This window comes from Neoarius graeffei, chromosome 17 (genome assembly GCF_027579695.1).
Source record: "Neoarius graeffei isolate fNeoGra1 chromosome 17, fNeoGra1.pri, whole genome shotgun sequence".
Lineage (NCBI taxonomy): Eukaryota > Metazoa > Chordata > Actinopteri > Siluriformes > Ariidae > Neoarius > Neoarius graeffei.
In genome coordinates this window covers 49063333-49081749 of record NC_083585.1, presented here as the reverse complement: position 1 = coordinate 49081749, position 18417 = coordinate 49063333, and the positions used below count along the sequence as shown (strand labels likewise).

The window sequence follows — 18417 nt, the reverse complement described above, 5'->3', positions numbered from 1 at the left end:
TTACCCTGGTAAGCCAGAAAACCCGCTTCGTAGTACAGGGCCCTGGTGGTGAAATTGTGCATAAGTGAGATGTAAACAAACCTTCGGAAATTGGGCAAAACAGTATATTTTTAACCGTTTTCAATTTTAGGGTACCAATTAGACACTAGGAAGATTGAATTCACTTTTTGGGTTGTTGTTCTAGACAATAAAGTTGATATTCTACGTTTCACCTCCGACCATTGCCTATGACCTTTAAAATGTAATTTATAAAGAAAGCTACATTTTCATTTTTATACCTTGTTTATGAACATGCACAGATCTGAGTTACATGCAGAGCCGCTGACAGCTTTGGCTGGGCCCAGGACAAAATGCTCTGAATGCCCCCCCCCCGGGCCAACCCACACACACACACACACACACACACACACACACCTCTCTTATCCCCAGTGTTGGGCACGTTACTTTCAAAAAGTAATTAGTTATAGTTACTTTTCCCAAAAAGTAACTGAGTTAGTAACGGAGTTACTTTGTCATAAAATTAACTAATTACCAGGGAAAGTAATTATTCCGTTACATTTTGTTCCCCCTCAAAAAAAATCTAATTCAATTAGTGTAATCATAATAAAAGTGAATGTTAAATGTGTTTAATGACTGAAATGGACACTTAACAGAACCAATTAGTAACGTTATCTACACTCAGGGGCGGTCTTACCATAGAGGCATAGGTAGGCGGCTGCTTGGGGCCCCCCACCAGCGGTCGTATGGGGGGCCCCAACCAACCTCAAAAAAAAAAGAAAAAGCCCCTTATCATGATTCATGAACACTTCAAAAGTATGGTACATTTTACTAATATTCCTAAGAAATACGTTGAAGTAGTAGTTAAAATGTCCAGTTCATGGTTATATGTCCCTACACATACACCCCATACTTTCACACTGGACTAGTCCATAACGCTGTGCAGCGCAGTGCGAAAGGTAAACACACAGTGACTGGAGTCTGAACAATGCGAAAATGAAAAGGAGTTACCCAAGCGGATCAAAAAAAAAAGCAAAAAGACGCTGAGAAATATGTGACAATGCTGCCTAAGTTGGGAAACTTTTTTACAACTACTGTTAGCAATAGAGACCGCGACAACAACGTCAACGTCATTCAAAATGCTGAACATGATGCCGGTGCAGCAGCTCGCTGCTGTGAAGTGGCACTAGCTGAGGAGGATAACATCAAGCAAGACACGTTGTTGCCACCTTCCATCACCGACAGTGTCAACGTTGACACAAATGAGGTGGAAGAGTTATCCAGTGATGGCCATTTTGACACTGATGATGACCATATTGTTAGTTGGTGACAATGATTTTTTTATTACAACCCCAATTCCAAAAAAGTTGGGACAAAGTACAAATTGTAAATAAAAATGGAATGCAATGATGTGGAAGTTTCAAAATTCCATATTTTATTCAGAATAGAACATAGATGACATATCAAATGTTTAAACTGAGAAAATGTATCATTTAAAGAGAAAAATTAGGTGATTTTTAAATTTCATGACAACAACACATCTCAAAAAAGTTGGGACAAGGCCATGTTTACCACTGTGAGACATCCCCTTTTCTCTTTACAACAGTCTGTAAACGTCTGGAGACTGAGGAGACAAGTTGCTCAAGTTTAGGGATAGGAATGTTAACCCATTCTTGTCTAATGTAGGATTCTAGTTGCTCAACTGTCTTAGGTCTTTTTTGTCTTATCTTCCGTTTTATGATGCGCCAAATGTTTTCTATGGGTGAAAGATCTGGACTGCAGGCTGGCCAGTTCAGTACCCGGACCCTTCTTCTACGCAGCCATGATGCTGTAATTGATGCAGTATGTGGTTTGGCATTGTCATGTTGGAAAATGCAAGGTCTTCCCTGAAAGAGACGTCGTCTGGATGGGAGCATATGTTGCTCTAGAACCTGGATATACCTTTCAGCATTGATGGTGTCTTTCCAGATGTGTAAGCTGCCCATGCCACATGCACTAATGCAACCCCATATAATCAGAGATGCAGGCTTCTGAACTGAGCGTTGATAACAACTTGGGTCGTCCTTCTCCTCTTTAGTCCGAATGACACGGCGTCCCTGATTTCCATAAAGAACTTGAAATTTTGATTCGTCTGACCACAGAACAGTTTTCCACTTTGCCACAGTCCATTTTAAATGAGCCTTGGCCCAGAGAAGACGTCTGCGCTTCTGGGTCATGTTTAGATACGGCTTCTTCTTTGAACTATAGAGTTTTAGCTGGCAACGGCGGATGGCACGGTGAATTGTGTTCACAGATAATGTTCTCTGGAAATATTCCTGAGCCCATTTTGTGATTTCCAGTACAGAAGCATGCCTGTATGTGATGCAGTGCCGTCTAAGGGCCCGAAGATCATGGGCACCCAGTATGGTTTTCCGGCCTTGACCCTTACGCACAGAGATTCTTCCAGATTCTCTGAATCTTTTGATGATATTATGCACTGTAGATGATATGTTCAAACTCTTTGCAATTTTACACTGTCGAACTCCTTTCTGATATTGCTCCACTATTTGTCGGCGCAGAATTAGGGGGATTGGTGATCCTCTTCCCATCTTTACTTCTGAGAGCCGCTGCCACTCCAAGATGCTCTTTTTATACCCAGTCATGTTAATGACCTATTGCCAATTGACCTAATGAGTTGCAATTTGGTCCTCCAGCTGTTCCTTTTTTGTACCTTTAACATTTCCAGCCTCTTATTGCCCCTGTCCCAACTTTTTTGAGATGTGTTTCTGTCATGAAATTTCAAATGAGCCAATATTTGGCATGAAATTTCAAAATGTCTCACTTTCGACATTTGATATGTCGTCTATGTTCTATTGTGAATACAATATCAGTTTCTGAGATTTGTAAATTATTGCATTCCGTTTTTATTTACAATTTGTACTTTGTCCCAACTTTTTTGGAATCGAGGTTGTATTATTATTTTACATTTTCCTACATCTGGCTGTGCATCATGTACGTGTGAAGACCTGTGAGAAGACATCAACAAGTAGGACTCTGTGATGTGGAAAACAATCTCTCTTTTCTCTCTCATAGACTCTCTCATTCACTCACCCTCTCTGTCTCACACACACACAACACACTCTCTCTCTCTCTCTCTCTCTCTCTCACACACACTGTCTCATTCTCTCTCACTCACTCACTGACACATACATTCACATGGATATGGAGTTGCTTAGAGCCAAATGCCACCTCATCTCTCCTCAGTCCACACTTCTTACCTCCCCTCACTCACTCACTCACACACACACACACACACACACACTGACTCACTCACTCACTCCCACACACACACAGAGAAACACTCACTCACACACAAACACACACAATCATGTACATAGTTTTATTTATAGAATGTTTGAAATGTTCTGATATTTAAAAAAAATAAACAGTGCTGGTTTTCCTGGCATTTTGGCAAAGACAGATGTTATCTGAAATCTTGTTCTCTGTTGGGTTCCATCATGACTATTAGTTTGTGTAGTGCTACACTTTGTGTGTTCTCTGCTTTCCATCTTCATTTTGGAGTAAAGAAGTGTATGCAGGGTTTAAAGGGGAATGTTTTTTTTTTCTCCTCTCCAACCTTTACTTCCCTATAGATTAGCTTTACCTGCCTATCCACCATGCAGTCGGTACATTGTTTTGTTTTTTTTTTGTTTCGGATTGGATGGGGGGGGGGGGGGCATACATACCTTCGCCTGGGGCCCCCAATTTGCTAAATCCGCCACTGTCTACACTATATATTTTTGTGGGACAATGTGAGATGACATCTATCAAATTTAATATATTTTTGTAGTTATTAAAATTGTTACTAATTACTGGCCACTGACGAGGACGAACGCTTTGTTCCTCGACATAATGTGCATTGCACGTAGACATTTTTGCCTTTTATTTCAAGTAATGAAAAGTAATGGCTGTATTTCCAATGTGAAAGTGCAGTGTTGGGTTGACCGCTTGCCACACGAAAGCAGAGTAAAGAAAGGCTGAACGAGCAGCGTGCCAGATGAAAACAGCTTTAATAAAGTAACGCATATTTTATTGTAAGTAACGGGAACGGCATTATAACGATATAAAAAGTAATTAGTTAGATGACTCGTTACTAAAAAAAGTAACGCCTTTTATTTCTAATGCCGTTATTCCCATCACTGCTTATCCCAGTCTCTACTCACTCCAACCCTTAAATAACAGGTATTCAAAAACCATTCAACCGGTCAACAACCATTTCATTTTAGCATTTCAACATTTTTACAGTTTTAACATTTCCTTAGTCTGCAACTATTCAGGTGCGAAATACAATGCGCCGGACTTTTGTTGTGCGTGCGTGTGTACTGTCCAGTGTGAAAAGCAGAGAAGAACACACGGCTTGAGAAACAGCGGGATATGATTGCGGGCTAATGTGAATATTCTTAGCTTCAGGGCCCGTTTACACGAGGACGCTGTCGGGTAAAAATGACTAAATATTTTATCGGAAGTGCCTTTCGTCTACACGGGGACGGCGTTTCCGAGGCTGAAAAACGGATAAAATTGAAAACGCCTTCCAGAGTGGATAAGTTAAAAACAGCCCCCGTTGCATATCCGTCTAAACTACCCAATACGCGAAACTCTGCTCGGATCTGCTCAGGTCGGGTATGCGTTTACGTCATACATATGTCATATACTGTACACGCCAGCCCGGGAAGTAAGAAAGTAAGTAAAAAAGTAAGAGCATGTCTGATTACATCGATCCAATGGACCTTCAAGCTGCTCTGGCAGCTTTAATAAACGTCCAGGAGTCCTTCGAACATCTATACCGAATCTGCACATATACCGTTAATGAACAGAGGCGGGTATAGTATGCTCTTACTTTTTTACTTACTTTCTTACTTACCATAGCCAGAGTAGTCAAAGTTTTCGCGGCGCAGATGTGCAGATCAGACAAGACGGAAGACGTTGCGCATGCGTGCAGACATAGCGGAGGTCTTTCACAGCACCGCCTGGCATGCACATCTGTGACAGAGCGCAATGCGTCTGTCACTAAACAGCGGTTCCTCCCGCTGGTCATGTTTCAGTGGTCAAGTGCAATGGACTAAACCACAGTTGCAAAGACATTCCAAATACAATCTGTGTTGCATGTTTGCTGTGGGTTTAGTAATGGGGGCTTTACAAGTATGTTTTGTTACGGGTACATTTGTTACAACTTTTAGATATGTAAACCTGAAATGTTTGGTACATGTGTTCATAGTAAAAGACGCGACACAGGTTTAAACAGCGCAAGCATTTATTAGTTTTCACTATAAACAATAGCGTGTAAAGATTCATTAATTGCGCATGTTTAACATCTGAATCCTTTTCTGCTAGAGTTTATCTAACATCAGCCAGAAATGTTTGTAGCCATTTACCTGCTGTAGTCTTCCGGGTGCGGGACCAAACCAGAATGCAGGGCTGAAAGCGCTTTTCAAGGTTTCTTCCGCGATGCGCGGGAAAGCAGCTCATTAGAGCGGAGAGAAATGGTCTAAAAATCTTACGTAAGTGTTTGTTGTAATATTTAAGGTCTGCACATTGTTGTAGGAGTGTAATGCATGCAGTGAAAATGTTTAGAACTGTTAAAATCTGTCTAGATGTGTTGATTGATTTTAATTGTGTTAAGACTGTGCCGTAGTCTTTTAAATATGCGCTGCACTGTTCACTGGGGGGAGACGGCCTCGGCAGGGAGAGGACGCATGACTTGAGCTCTGTGTGAGTAATGTCAGAGTAGCCTAGCTTGCGTGGGCATTTTGTCCCAGAATTTTTTTTTTTTGTTGTTTGGTTTTGTCATCAGTGTTTTTTTTCGTTTGTTTGTTTGTCCTGTTTGTGTTAACTGCCGGCTTAAGAATAAAAAGAAAACTATTTTTGTACAAGAATTTTCCTTGTTTTGCTCATCATTCTGACTGACTACTCCATCCGCTCGGCACACTCTATTACAACATCCAGTTGAATTCCACACATTTATGCGTCACCGTATAGACGCAGATTTCCTCCTTGAAAACGGTCGTGTAGACGCGGAAAAAAGTGAGAATGAAAACGGACTTTTGTGTTTTTGTTTCAGACCGTCCCCGTGTAAAGTGGGCCTCAATCAGATATATGAGAAACAATGTTATTAAGCCGCTGTGGTTATGAAATGATTCAATGCCCTGTGCGTTTGATATGATGTTCAGTGTGACTTGCTCTCCCCTCGTTTGTAACATGAATTGTGTGCCGCGTGTGCCTTGGTTGGGGTTACTTTACGGGGCTGGAATAAGTTGGCTGTGTCTTACCTGGCTCAGCTGCCCCACTGCCTTTGCTAGTACCTGCTGCATCATCCGAATCTTTTTAAAATATTTATGCAGTGAGCCCCTGAGTCTCTTGGCTTCTTCCTCTCTTTTTCTCTTTTCTTTTCTGTGCTCCTGACTTGTGCATGTTGGCAAATGGCACGCACGCTGATTGTCGAAGCGCTATGATCGAACGATGTCGTTTTTTTCCCCTTAATCAAAGAGTCAGACCAAACCATTTTTGCATTGGGGTGGTAGGGGGTTTTTGACACCTTTTTCAAAGACAATAAAGGCAAAAGATCTAGAAATCATTTATTGAATGCAAATATAGCACATTTCTCCCCCAAATCAACACATTTTGAAATGAAATTAAATAATCGCAACTTCATGAGAGCCCAGTTCTGGGCCCTCCCCATTCCTGGGCCCGGGACAACATACCCGTTTGTCCCCCCCTGTCGGCGGGCCTGGTTACATGTGAGGCATTTCATTTTCACAAACATTTTCTGATATAACATAAGTGAAATTTAGATCAAATAAGTCTTTCAGAATTTATATTGTGCAGAAAAATCCATAATTTTTTTTTGTATTTTAGTTTGAATTAAACATTTGAAGAAAACACCTTCGATGATTGCAGTTGGTTATATTTTAACAAGTCCACGTAACTGAATTGAATGTAATGTTTAGTCACAATTTTTGGGGAAAAAAAAGTTATGTAAATGCCACCTTTTGTTTTTTCAGCACTATGACAAATGAATTTCTAATGTCTTTTGTTTTCATTCCATATATAATTGGATTAATAATTGGAAGAACGGTGAAAATCATCAAACCACATATTTGGCGTGCATTGGGTGGTATATTCTGAAAACGGTATGAAACTATGGTAAAGATAGCAACTATTTCATACAGAACAAAGGTAATTATCTGTGCTAAACATGTGTTTACAGCCTTACTTCTGACATTAGTTTGTGTGTGGGAAAGACAGGCTTTAAGAATTTGTACATAGGAGAATAATTGAATAGTCACACTAACGCCATGCATAACTCCAGTTATAGTTAATCCATAAACATTGTTCACAGTAAAGTCACCACCACACGAAAGACTTAACAGTGCACTATTGCTACAATACACATTAAAAATGATTGTGTTACATTTTGGAAATCTTGCCTGAAGAGCAAACAACACAACAATCATGGAAATGTCAAGGCCCCAAGCCAGAGCTATCACACCACCAACTGTGTATGGACTCATGATAGAGTTATACCTCAGTGGCTTGCATATTGCAATGTAGCGATCAAATGACATGGCTGCCAGGATAAAAAGTACACTACCTCCATAGGAATGAAGCAAAACCCCCTGCAGGACACATGTTGGATAATAGACCATATTTGTCTGGGTTACAATATCCAGAAGCACTCTGGGCAAGGCACATGTAATTGCCATTAAATCTGCCAAAGGAAGGCTGAACAAAATGTAAAACATTGGCTTATGAAGGCTTTGCTGGGTAACAATCAATGCTAAAATTATTACATTACAGAATACTGCAAACAAATAGATCAGAGCTCCAGTGATAAAAACAGGATAAATGGCTTGAGGAGGGACATCAAATCTGGCAATTTGAAGGTTGAAACTGAATGTGGTGTTGTAAAATAGTTGTTCCATTCACAACCTGCAGGAGAAGAAAACAGAAAGGTGTTATCAATTTAGCAGTGTGCATCCCCCCCCCTTTCATTTACAGTGACTTTGGCCTCAGACTCACCTGGCAAAAGATCCAATTATGTGAATAGAGGGGAATGATATGGCCCATTTATATCCATTTCTATCCTCCCAAGATGATGCATGTTACTCATAAGCCACCAGAGAATATTAGCACCTTGAATCTTCTCATAACCATAAGATGTATAGCTTGACAGAAGAAGCTCTGTCCACAAACATTAGCACAATAAGTTAACATATGTGAATCTTATGAGAGAAGGAATTAAACAATCAGAATGACTGACTGATTTTCTTCGAAGTTGCTTTGTATTCTTTAAAGTGTCTGAAATTTTAACTTGCAGTTTATTTAAATGTATTTGTTTTTAAATGTTAACTTGTACACTTTATGAACACTACACTAATGCTGGGTAGGGCTTCCCATTGCTCTTAAAATAGTCTCAATTCTTCATGACATGGATTTGAAGAGATGTTCCTTTGAGTTTCTGGTCCATGTTGACATGATTACATCAGACAATTCCTGCAGATTTTTCTGGTGCATTTTCATGCTGCAAATCTCCTGTTTGAATTCAGATTGGTAAGGCCAGTGAATAGCACTGAACTCATTGGCATGTTCATGAAAAAAGTTTGATATGACTGTTACCTTGTGACATAGTGCATTATCATGTTGGAAGTAGCCATCAGAAGATGGGTAAACTGTGCCCATGAACAGATGACTGATTTGTATTAATTGGCCCAAATTGAGCCAAGAAAATAATCCCCACACCATTCCACCACACCCACCGAACTGGACTGTTGATGCAAGGCTGGTTGGGTATATGGATTCATGCAGTTGGTGGCAAATTCTGACCTTTCTGTATAATCTGTGTCTCTCAACAGAAATCAAGATTCATCAGACCTGGCTATGCTGTTCCAGTCTTTGACGGTCAAGTTTTGTAGGCATAGCTTCACCTGCAAACTCAGCTTTCTGTTCTTGGCTGACAGAAGTTGAATCCAACATGGTCTTCTGCTGTTGTAGCCCATCTGCCTCAAGGTTTGACATAATGTGCATTCTGAGATCTTTTTGTGCTAACTACAATTGTACAAAGTGGTTGTTTGAGTTACTGTATCCTTCATGTCAGCTCAAAACTGTCTGTCCATTCTCCATTGACCTCTCTCATCAACAAGGTGTTTCTGTTCACAGAACTGCAGCTCACTGGATTTTTTTTTTCTCTTTATTGCACCATTCTGTGTAAACTCTTGAGACAGTTGTGCATGAAAATCCCAAAACATGAGCAGTTTTAGAAATACTCAAACCAGCCCATCTACCACAAGCAATTATGCCAAAGTCAAAATCACTGAGATCACATTTTCCCCATTCTGATAGTTGATATGAACATTAACTGAAGCTGCTGGTCTATATCTGCATGCTGCACTGCACTGCTGCCACACAATTGGCTGATTTAAATAATTGCATGAATGAGTAGGTGTACATATGTTCCTAATAGTGTTCAGAGTGTGTTTTTATTTATTTATTTCTCTGCCTTAATTTTAAACAAATGCATTTTTGCTTAATGCTGTACCTACCTGGAGCTGGGTGCAGTCCTCTAGTACTCCACCTGACACTGACCTGTCTACATGACACCTTACCATCATGAAAATGACTCCACAGAAATGATCCAGAAATGTGTGTGGAGTTTTTGAGTGTGCAGCGGTAGTGTGGGAATCCTTGTGAGCAGTTCTGCCCCCTTCTATCTGAGGAAGCCCAGCTGGTGGAGAAAAGCTGGCACTAGAAAATAAGCTGGAGTGCATGGATGTAAAGAGCGCAATCCTAAGCGAGTCCACCAAACTCCAGAACATCAGCACTGGATTCAGACCTTCAGTGAAGGTGGCTTGCCTTTTGTGTTTGCCCAGCAGCTCCAAGACTTAGATAAAATAGAGGGGAAATAGGAGGCATTTCTCATGAAGCCAGTTATTCACACCTGACTTCCTCTTTTGTTCCTTCTCCCTCTCTCTTCCACCACACAGAGTATGTCATTGAAACCCACAGCTGCAGGGGTGAGACCAGGGCAGGTGTGTTGGTGTTGCTGGGAAGCTTGGGAATTCCAAGACCAATGCCACATGATGGAAGTGGAGAAATTGGTCAGGCTCCGAGACATGCCATGGGCCTCCCTCAATCAAGCTGGGACATACTGTACTGTGTGTGTGTATATATGTAAGTTTCAAAGGGGTAAATACCATATTTTGGTGGATTCTAACTATAATCAAGCCACTATTCATCCAGATAGGGTCACACACACAGGTTTATATGGATTAGAGGGACTTTTTCTCCGAACAGGCCCAGTGATGGTTTACATGGACTACCCTTTCCTGAGGTTCTAGAGCAATGGGAGTTGGATTAAAACACTGCAAAAAATCTGGAAAAAAAATTTAGGTCACTTCAGCTTTCATGTACAAGCTACACAACTTCATGCACAGCACCCCAATCATATTGTGGTTTACGTGGGCAGTTCTCTTTTTGACAAATGTGTGACTTACGAGGACAAAACAAAACACTTTTGGGTCTTTAAAGGGACAGTGACATCACTTTTAAATAGCTTATCATTAACATAAATACACACACCTGACAGCACAAAGCATTACTGGAACAGTTATTTTATTAACTATAAAGTGCTCTTAAACTTGAAATATTCAGCACGTATACACACATTTTAGTATTATCAGCATATAAACAAAAATATGTATAAAAATAACTGCACTTCTTAATTCTATTAGTTATCTGGCTGCATATATGATTTTGTTTTTGCAACGCCAATTGAATTATGTTAAAATGAACGTTAAACTGAACTGTAGTTACACAGTCAACCACAGTCACAACTTTGAACGCTCACATTAAGGCCCTGTCCACACGGCAACGGATTCAGGTGAATCTGATAAAATTGTTTATTGTTTCGGCCTGGCGTCCACACGGCACTGGCATTTTGGGTGCCCCAAAATGAAATCTTTTGAGAACGGGTCCCAGAGTGGAAAAATCTGGCAACGGCCCCGTTGCGAAGTCGTCTGGATGAGTAGAACGGATTTGTTTACGATGACGTCACAACCACATGACTGTCAGTGCTTCACACCGGGTAGAAGTGTAACGAACTCGATGCGAGTTGTCAACAAATCCTATAACTTGGTTCATGAAACACGCTTACAAACCAGTGGGGCTCTGGAATTTAGAGTGTAGGCAGCCTGAAAAAAAGCTCAAACTTTCTTATTTAAACTGTGTTTTTAGCCACAATTTTCACTCTACACACACGATTTTCTCAAAAGTAGTAGCCACACTTGTGCTGATTCACACAATGTGTCTACCTGAGCGATAGGATTTACAGTTTTTGAATGAGAAGCCTGAAAGTAAGGAGAGGACAGGCGCTAGCCCCATAGACTCCCATTCAAATCCTGAAAGCGCGCTGACTGCAAAATCAGAAAAGTCACTCGTTTTTAACTTGCTCTAGTGTCCTCATTTTTTTCAGTACAGACAAAAAAATTACATCATTGTGTTCAGGAGAGCCTTGTGGCACTCAATGTGAAAGAATTTTGTGAGTATCTCCTTCCGTTTTCGTGTAAATCCCCATTGTTTGGAGGGAGCACTCTGAGGAAAAACCACCCTTTTTGTGTGCTTCTCTGTGTCTCTGCTCGCAGCGCGCGGGTGGAGGAGGGACTGCTCGCTTTCTCACTCTCTCTCTCACACACACACACACAGGAGGGAGGGGCTGCTCCCTCTCAGACAGAGACATGCCTGAAGCCTCAAGGCAAGTCACATATTCACACAGTACAGCTCAGCTCCTGCAACTGTGACTGCTACGTGCACTGCATCACTCTCACAATTTCCCCCAGGGGAATTGTCTTACAGCGCACCTAGAGGTGTGGCATGTGTATTGCATCGTTTTCAGCAAGCGTTCCATTCCCATATGGACCTTATATTTTTCTGATCCGTTACCCATGTGGACACTGAAATGACGAATTTTCCTATTTTAAAATGTCCATTTGTTTCGTCCCTTTTGGTGGTGACTGATGATCTTTTTGACTCGTGTTTGTGTGTATGACCCAAAATTCCAAATTCAAAACAAACAACGTTTGAAGTTGAAAAGAATGTTTTGTGTTTACTTTCTTGTTTCTGTTTCTTTCAAAAATACAAATTAAACAAGGCTCCTTTAGCCGTTTTGAACATAAAGACAGGCTGGGTAAATTAAAGGCACAATGTTCAAAGTAGTGAGTCACAGCAAGCAAACAGGTATGGTCAAAAGCTCTGTGCTCCCAGTCAGCCACACCTCCTCCAGGTAGCCTCCCAATTTATAGTCACTTTCGACCTGTAGGGGGCACAGACTCACCAAATACAAAAATGCAGGCATTAAAACATAGTAAGTAAATAAACTAAGGGAATGGCTCCTACATAACCGGCCCCTAATTGTTTAGCACGGACTTAAACAATTACAAATTATACACAAATTAGGAGCCCAATAGTTCATCATGCAATACAATTTCTCATAAATATAATTTAACATATAAACAAAAAAAAAAATCAATTTACACAACCTTTGTTTTCTGGTCCATTTTCTATGTTTCTTCACCCTCCAACATTAGACATAGTTTGGTGATTGGCCTTTGTATTATGTTGGTTTGAGTCTTAATTTTTGCTGTTCTCACCATTCCTCTTTTGTCAGGGTAGACTTCTGTTATTTTTCCTAGAATCCAGGAACTTCTTGGAGCTGTTGGATCCACCACTAATACTACATCACCGCACTGAAAGTTCCTTTTCTTCACGTTCCATTTTTGGCATTCTTGCAGTAAGGGTAGATACTTTAACGTCCAGCGTCTCCAAAAGATGTTTGCCAGGTATTGTGCTTGTCTCCAGCGGCGTCTGATGTATTGGTCACTCTTCTCAAATGTCCCAGGAGGGAGAATGGGCCTGGCTTTAAGGAACAGAAGGTCATTGGGTGTTAATGGGGTTAAATCCTGTGGGTCATGGGTGACTGTAGTGAGAGGACGGCTATTTAGGATCACTTCAACTTCACACAATACAGTTTGTAACCCCTCATCATCTAACGTTTGTTGTTTCAGAACAGAGCAGAGCACTTGTCTAATGGACCTTATAAGCCTTTCCCATATGCCTCCATGATGGGATGCGCCTGGTGGATTGAATGTCCATTCTATGCCCATTGTTCTTAGTGTGCTATGCACCTTGTCTGAGACAATTGTTGAGAAGGCCTTTTGTAGTTCTGCTTTTGCACCAACAAAATTGGTTCCATTATCTGAACGAAGGTACTTTACTTGGCCTCTCCTACAAATAAAGCGTCTTAAAGCATTGATGCATGAACTAGTGTCTAATGAGTTGGCTACCTCAATGTGAATGGCTCTGCTCGTCATGCAGGTGAATAGTACGCCATACCTTTTCACCAGTGATCTTCCTCTCTTTACCTCAAAGGGACCAAAATAGTCTACGCCAGTGTTGGTTAATGGCGGCAGATCGGGTTGGAGTCTCTCTTGAGGTAAGTCAGATATCTTCTGTTCTCCAGCTCGTGCCCTGTATTGTTATGTGTGTTCTTTTTACTTCAGGGTCATCTGGTGCAAGTGGTGAAGTTGGCTTGGTGTCAACTGGCCATTTCTGCTCCTCCTCCCACAGAAAGTCTGGTCCCTGAAGCCATCTTTTGTTGCTCAGGAACTCTGCTCCTCCTCCCACAGAAAGTCTGGTCCCTGAAGCCATCTTTTGTTGCTCAGGAACTTTTCTGCGCTTTGGCCCCTTGTCACATCATCAGCGGGGTTAGATTCGGAGTCGATGTAGTTCCATTGAAATAGTGCACTTGCATCTCTAATTGCTTCAACTCTGTTGGCGATGAAGGTTTTAAATCTGGAGTGTTCATTGCATATGTACTTGATCACAGACTGGCTGTCAGTCCAGAATACAGAACTATCCAGATGTAGCTGTAAGCTAGATGTGAGCATCTTATCCACCTTTGTAGCCAGTACAGCAGCAGCAAGTTCCATTCTTGGAATTGTCATCCTCTTAAGTGGTGCCACGCATCTTTTTCCCATCACCAGAGTGACGTGGATGTTCTTCTGACCATTCTGAAGCCTCAGGTAGGATGTCGTTCCGTAGCCTTGGTCGCTTGCATCCATGAAATGGTGTAGCTGTGCATGTGTCACTGACCCAAATCCAGCTGTCTTAAAGCACCGTTGCACTTTGAAGTTGGACATCAGGGTGAATCCAGCCGACCACTTTGACCACTGCCCTCGAATGTGCAGTGGTACCTCTTCGTCCCAGCCCAGGTTCATCTTACACAGCTCCTGCAACAACTTTCCTGTTAATGTAAAGGGTGTTAGGAAGCCAAGGGGGTCATAGATTGAACAGACCATTGATAACATCCCCCTTCTAGTAAGCAGCTGTGATTTTGGCTGTACATTGAAGGTAAAGTGGTCACTGTCTATGCACCATTGTAGGCCAAGGGCCCTTTCAGTTGAGAGTTTATCTTTGTCAAGATTGAGCTCCTTCATTTCCTTGACTCTGTCCTCTACAGGAATAGAAGCCAGTACCTTTCTGCTGTTTGTGGCCCATTTGGACAGGTGGAAACCTCCTCTCTGACAGAGTGCTGTGACTTCTTTGATGAGCTGAGTTGTGCCATCTGCTGTCGACTCTGATTTTAACAGGTCATCGACATAAAAATTGTTCAGAATTGTGTCTATTACCTCGGGTCTGAAGTGCTCTTTGTTGTCTGTGGCTGTTTTTCTAAGTGCGTAACTTGCACAGCTGAGGGATGATGTTGCCCCAAAGAGATGGACAGTTATTCTGTACTCCACAGGCGGTTGTGTCACATCCCCCTCTGGCCACCACAGGAACCTGAGGAAATCAACATCACTCTCTGCAACTTTCACCTGGTGGAACATGGCGGTGATATCTGCCATCAGTCCAACTGGTTCCTGTCGAAATCTGTTGAGCACACTCACAAGATTGTTAGTTAAGTCAGGCCCTTTAAGCAATTCTGCATTCAATGCTTTGCCACAGAAAGATGCACCACAATCAAAAACAACTCTCAAGTTTCCTTTTCTTGGGTGATAGACCCCATGGTGAGGCAAATACCACACTGTTCCTTCTGTTTTTGTTTGCTGTCCTTCTGGCACCATTTCTGCGTATCCTTTGTTAATCATATTGGACATGAATGTCACATATTCCTCTTTGAATGCTTTGTTTTTATTGAATTTCCTTTTCAGGTTCTCCAGTCGTTGTCCTGCAACACAGTGGTTATTGGGTAATAGAGATTTGTCACTTTTAAAGGGTGACTTCAGACTGTAATGTCTGTCCACAATTTTGGCCGAGTCATTAGCAATTTTCAGAAAGCATTTATCCTCAATTGAAAGTTCTTTCACCTCATCACAGGCATTTTCACTGAAATCAGTGTTGTATTGTGCAATTAACATTTCATGCAGGTTGTGTACTGAAATTCTGTTGACTGTGTGAAATGGAGTGTTTTGAGTTTGCTCTCTGAGTGGACCATTCACAATCCAACCTAACAATGTTTTGACGGCATATGGGCTGTCTTCCTGGCCATTTATAATTTGCCAGGGCTCCATCGCCTTGGAGACGTTTGTGCCTATGAGCAGCCCTATGTCTGCATTGATGGTGGATATCTTCACTTCCTTAAGGTAAGGCCATTTTGACACATCATTTTGGTTTGGAATGTTTACTTTTGTCACAGGAATTCTATGTTGTGTATAAGTTTCTGGTAGAGTTATGAATGTATTGTCATGAAGTCCACTCACCTCCAGTCCAGTAATCACATTTGTTGACATACTCCTTTCCTGTCCCAGTGTGCGTAACAGAATGTTAATTTTCTTTCCTTGCATGTTAAGTTGTTGCATTAATGCATTTGTACAAAAGGTGGCAGTGCTGCCAGGGTCAAGGAATGCATACGTTTTGACTATGGTGTTGCCTTTGTTTGATTTTACCTTTACAGGTACGATGGACATGACACACCGCTCGTTGCCGGCCCCAATACGACCACATGCGGAGAGGGGAGCTGGCTTGGTGTTCTGCATACTTGGCACCTCCACTGCGTCCCGTTTTCCAGTTCCTTTGTTTGGTTCAGTTTTTCCTATGTGCAGTGTTGTATGGTGCAGCTTCCCACAAACCATGCATGACTGGCGTTGGGTACAGTCTTTGCTCATGTGGCCTATAACAAGGCAAGCAAAACAAATTCCTCTGTCCTTTAAAAATTAGATTTTCTCAGTATGCATTTTCCTTTTGAATCGAGAGCAGGTGCCTAGTAGATGGTCACCTGAGCAGAATACACAAAGGCTTAGTGTGGATTGCTGAGGGGCTGTTTTGTGGAGGAAGACTTAACGTCAATGGTTGAAACATTGGTGAACTTTGCTTTTGACACAGATCTTGCATCTGCAGGCCTTGTACTCCTACTGGGACTGCTGCTGAGAGGAGAGGTCTGTATGTCACCAAATACAGGGTCTGTAATGATTTTCACTTGTTTTTCAATAAATTCTTGAATGTGGCTCTCTGCCTGGTTGATTCTTGAAGAGTGCATGCTTCGACTCTCCATCTTTCTCTTAATCTGTAAGGTAATTTGCTGACCAGCATCTTGAGATTAGAGGACAGATCCAATTCATCCATGTAAGCTATGTCATTCATGGCATTCAAACATCCTCTGAGATAGAGCGCATATGATTTCAGGTTTTGGGACTCTTCCACCTTGATGGGGTTCCACGACAACGCTTTAGTAATGTATGCACATGAGATTTGATATTCGTTTCCAAAATTTTCCTGGAGCAGTTCTTTTGCCTTTGCAAACCCTATGTCTGGATCTAAAAATAGGCATGTTCTAACCAGCTCCTTGGACTGACCTGAAGTGTACTGTTCAAGATGGTACAGTTTATCCTTGGAATGTTCAATTTTACTTTCTATCACATGTTCAAATGAACTGATGAATGACATGTACCAATTGGATCATCAGTGAATACCTTTATCTCCTTTCGTGGTAGATTTGACTGGTCCTGTTGTTTTATCAGCGAAGTGGTGATGTCGTTTTGTCTTTGCAAAATATTATACAGCTGAACATCACTTTGAGGAGGCCCTAATGGCGCACCATCTGCTGGGGCGGCAGGTTGAAAGCGCGGCCTTGGTTGGGAGAGCTGTGCAGGGCGTGATAGTGCACGGGGCTGTGCACGTGGATGGGGCTGATTACTTACAGTTTGTAGCTGTGAAGGAGTTTGCCTTGCTGGGGCCAGGGGCAAATGGCTGGGTTGTCCCCTTTGTGCATCAGGCTGCAAAGATGGAGGTAAAGGTTGTTGTTCTATTGCATTAGGGGAAAGAAAAGGAAGGTAAGTAGCGTGAGCTTTTGGTTTAGCACCACCATTTGTTGTTTCTTTTGCAGGTTGCAACACACCAAGTTCCTTTTCAATGGTTTCCTTAGTTTCCTGTAATTTCAATGAGTTTCCTATATACTCATTCATTGCATCTGCTGCAGCTTCACTTTTAGTGCCAGATAATACAGCAACTTTTGCATTAGCTGAATCCAATTCACACGACAAACTTAACATTTCCTTTTGTTTCCTCAATTTTTCTTGCCTTTTCTTTAATTCTTCTTCTTCTTCTCGTTCAATGTAATGTTTTTCTTTAAGCACAGCCAATTTAACCTCAAGCGCAGCTTTCTCCGCTGCAGCGCGCCTCAAAGCTGAAGAGGTGCGTGAAACCTTTGATCCTGCAGGGGATTTAGATGCGCTGTCCCCCGGGTCTATGTCGTCCACTTCATGTTTACCGAGCCACTTATCCACATAATTTACGAATGCATGATGGTTTTCTCTTTTTGGTGCGTACCACGTCTCGTGATCTGTTTCACGCTCGTCTTCATTAAGCGCATATTGATATTCGCCTTGAATAATCTCAAATTCTTCCAGCAACTCTCTGTACTTCTGCATAGTAATTTTAACTTCATCAACACTTGATCCATCCTTTATTAATTTCTTTATAACATTCATCCGACGTGTAAGCTGCCCCAATTTTATCTTTCTTCTGTTGCGTAAAATACCTTCTGTTTGAGAAGCATTCTCTATCTCCACAAGTTCATCCACATCAGTTTGCGAAGCTGCATCAGTGTCTGAATCAGCCATGTTCTTACAACTTAAATGTCTTTATGCAATTCTTGTCTTTATATTTTCAAAAAATGTTTTTCCGTTCAAGAAATCATTGCAAAAACGGATATGTCATGAAATAAATACTGTATGCGCGTAATAACTTCGCGTTTTCTAACTTCGTTTCTTCAAACTTGATGCATCAAACTTAAAAGTCCATTCAATTTGTCTCAAAAAATAGGCCAGAAAATCAAAAGGTTTTCCTCCAACTAATTCATTCACTCCTTGCCTTTTCCATGAATGCGTTCCAGTTCAA

The 18417-nt window shown here is 41.5% G+C and overlaps 1 protein-coding gene across 1 annotated transcript; it reads right to left on the bottom strand.

Annotated features, from left to right (window-relative positions):
* Nucleotides 1-7004: 7004 nt before the first annotated feature.
* On the bottom strand, nucleotides 7005-7955 carry LOC132901188 (olfactory receptor 52B2-like). Its single transcript, XM_060943529.1, has one exon. It carries the CDS (start codon nucleotides 7953-7955, stop codon nucleotides 7005-7007), a length of 951 nt encoding a protein of 316 aa, XP_060799512.1.
* Nucleotides 7956-18417: the final 10462 nt, after the last annotated feature.

What these genes read in the sequence shown, in the direction of transcription:
- LOC132901188 (XM_060943529.1), bottom strand. Translation starts at nt 7,955, where the DNA reads ATGGAACAACTATTTTACAACACCACATTCAGTTTCAACCTTCAAATT.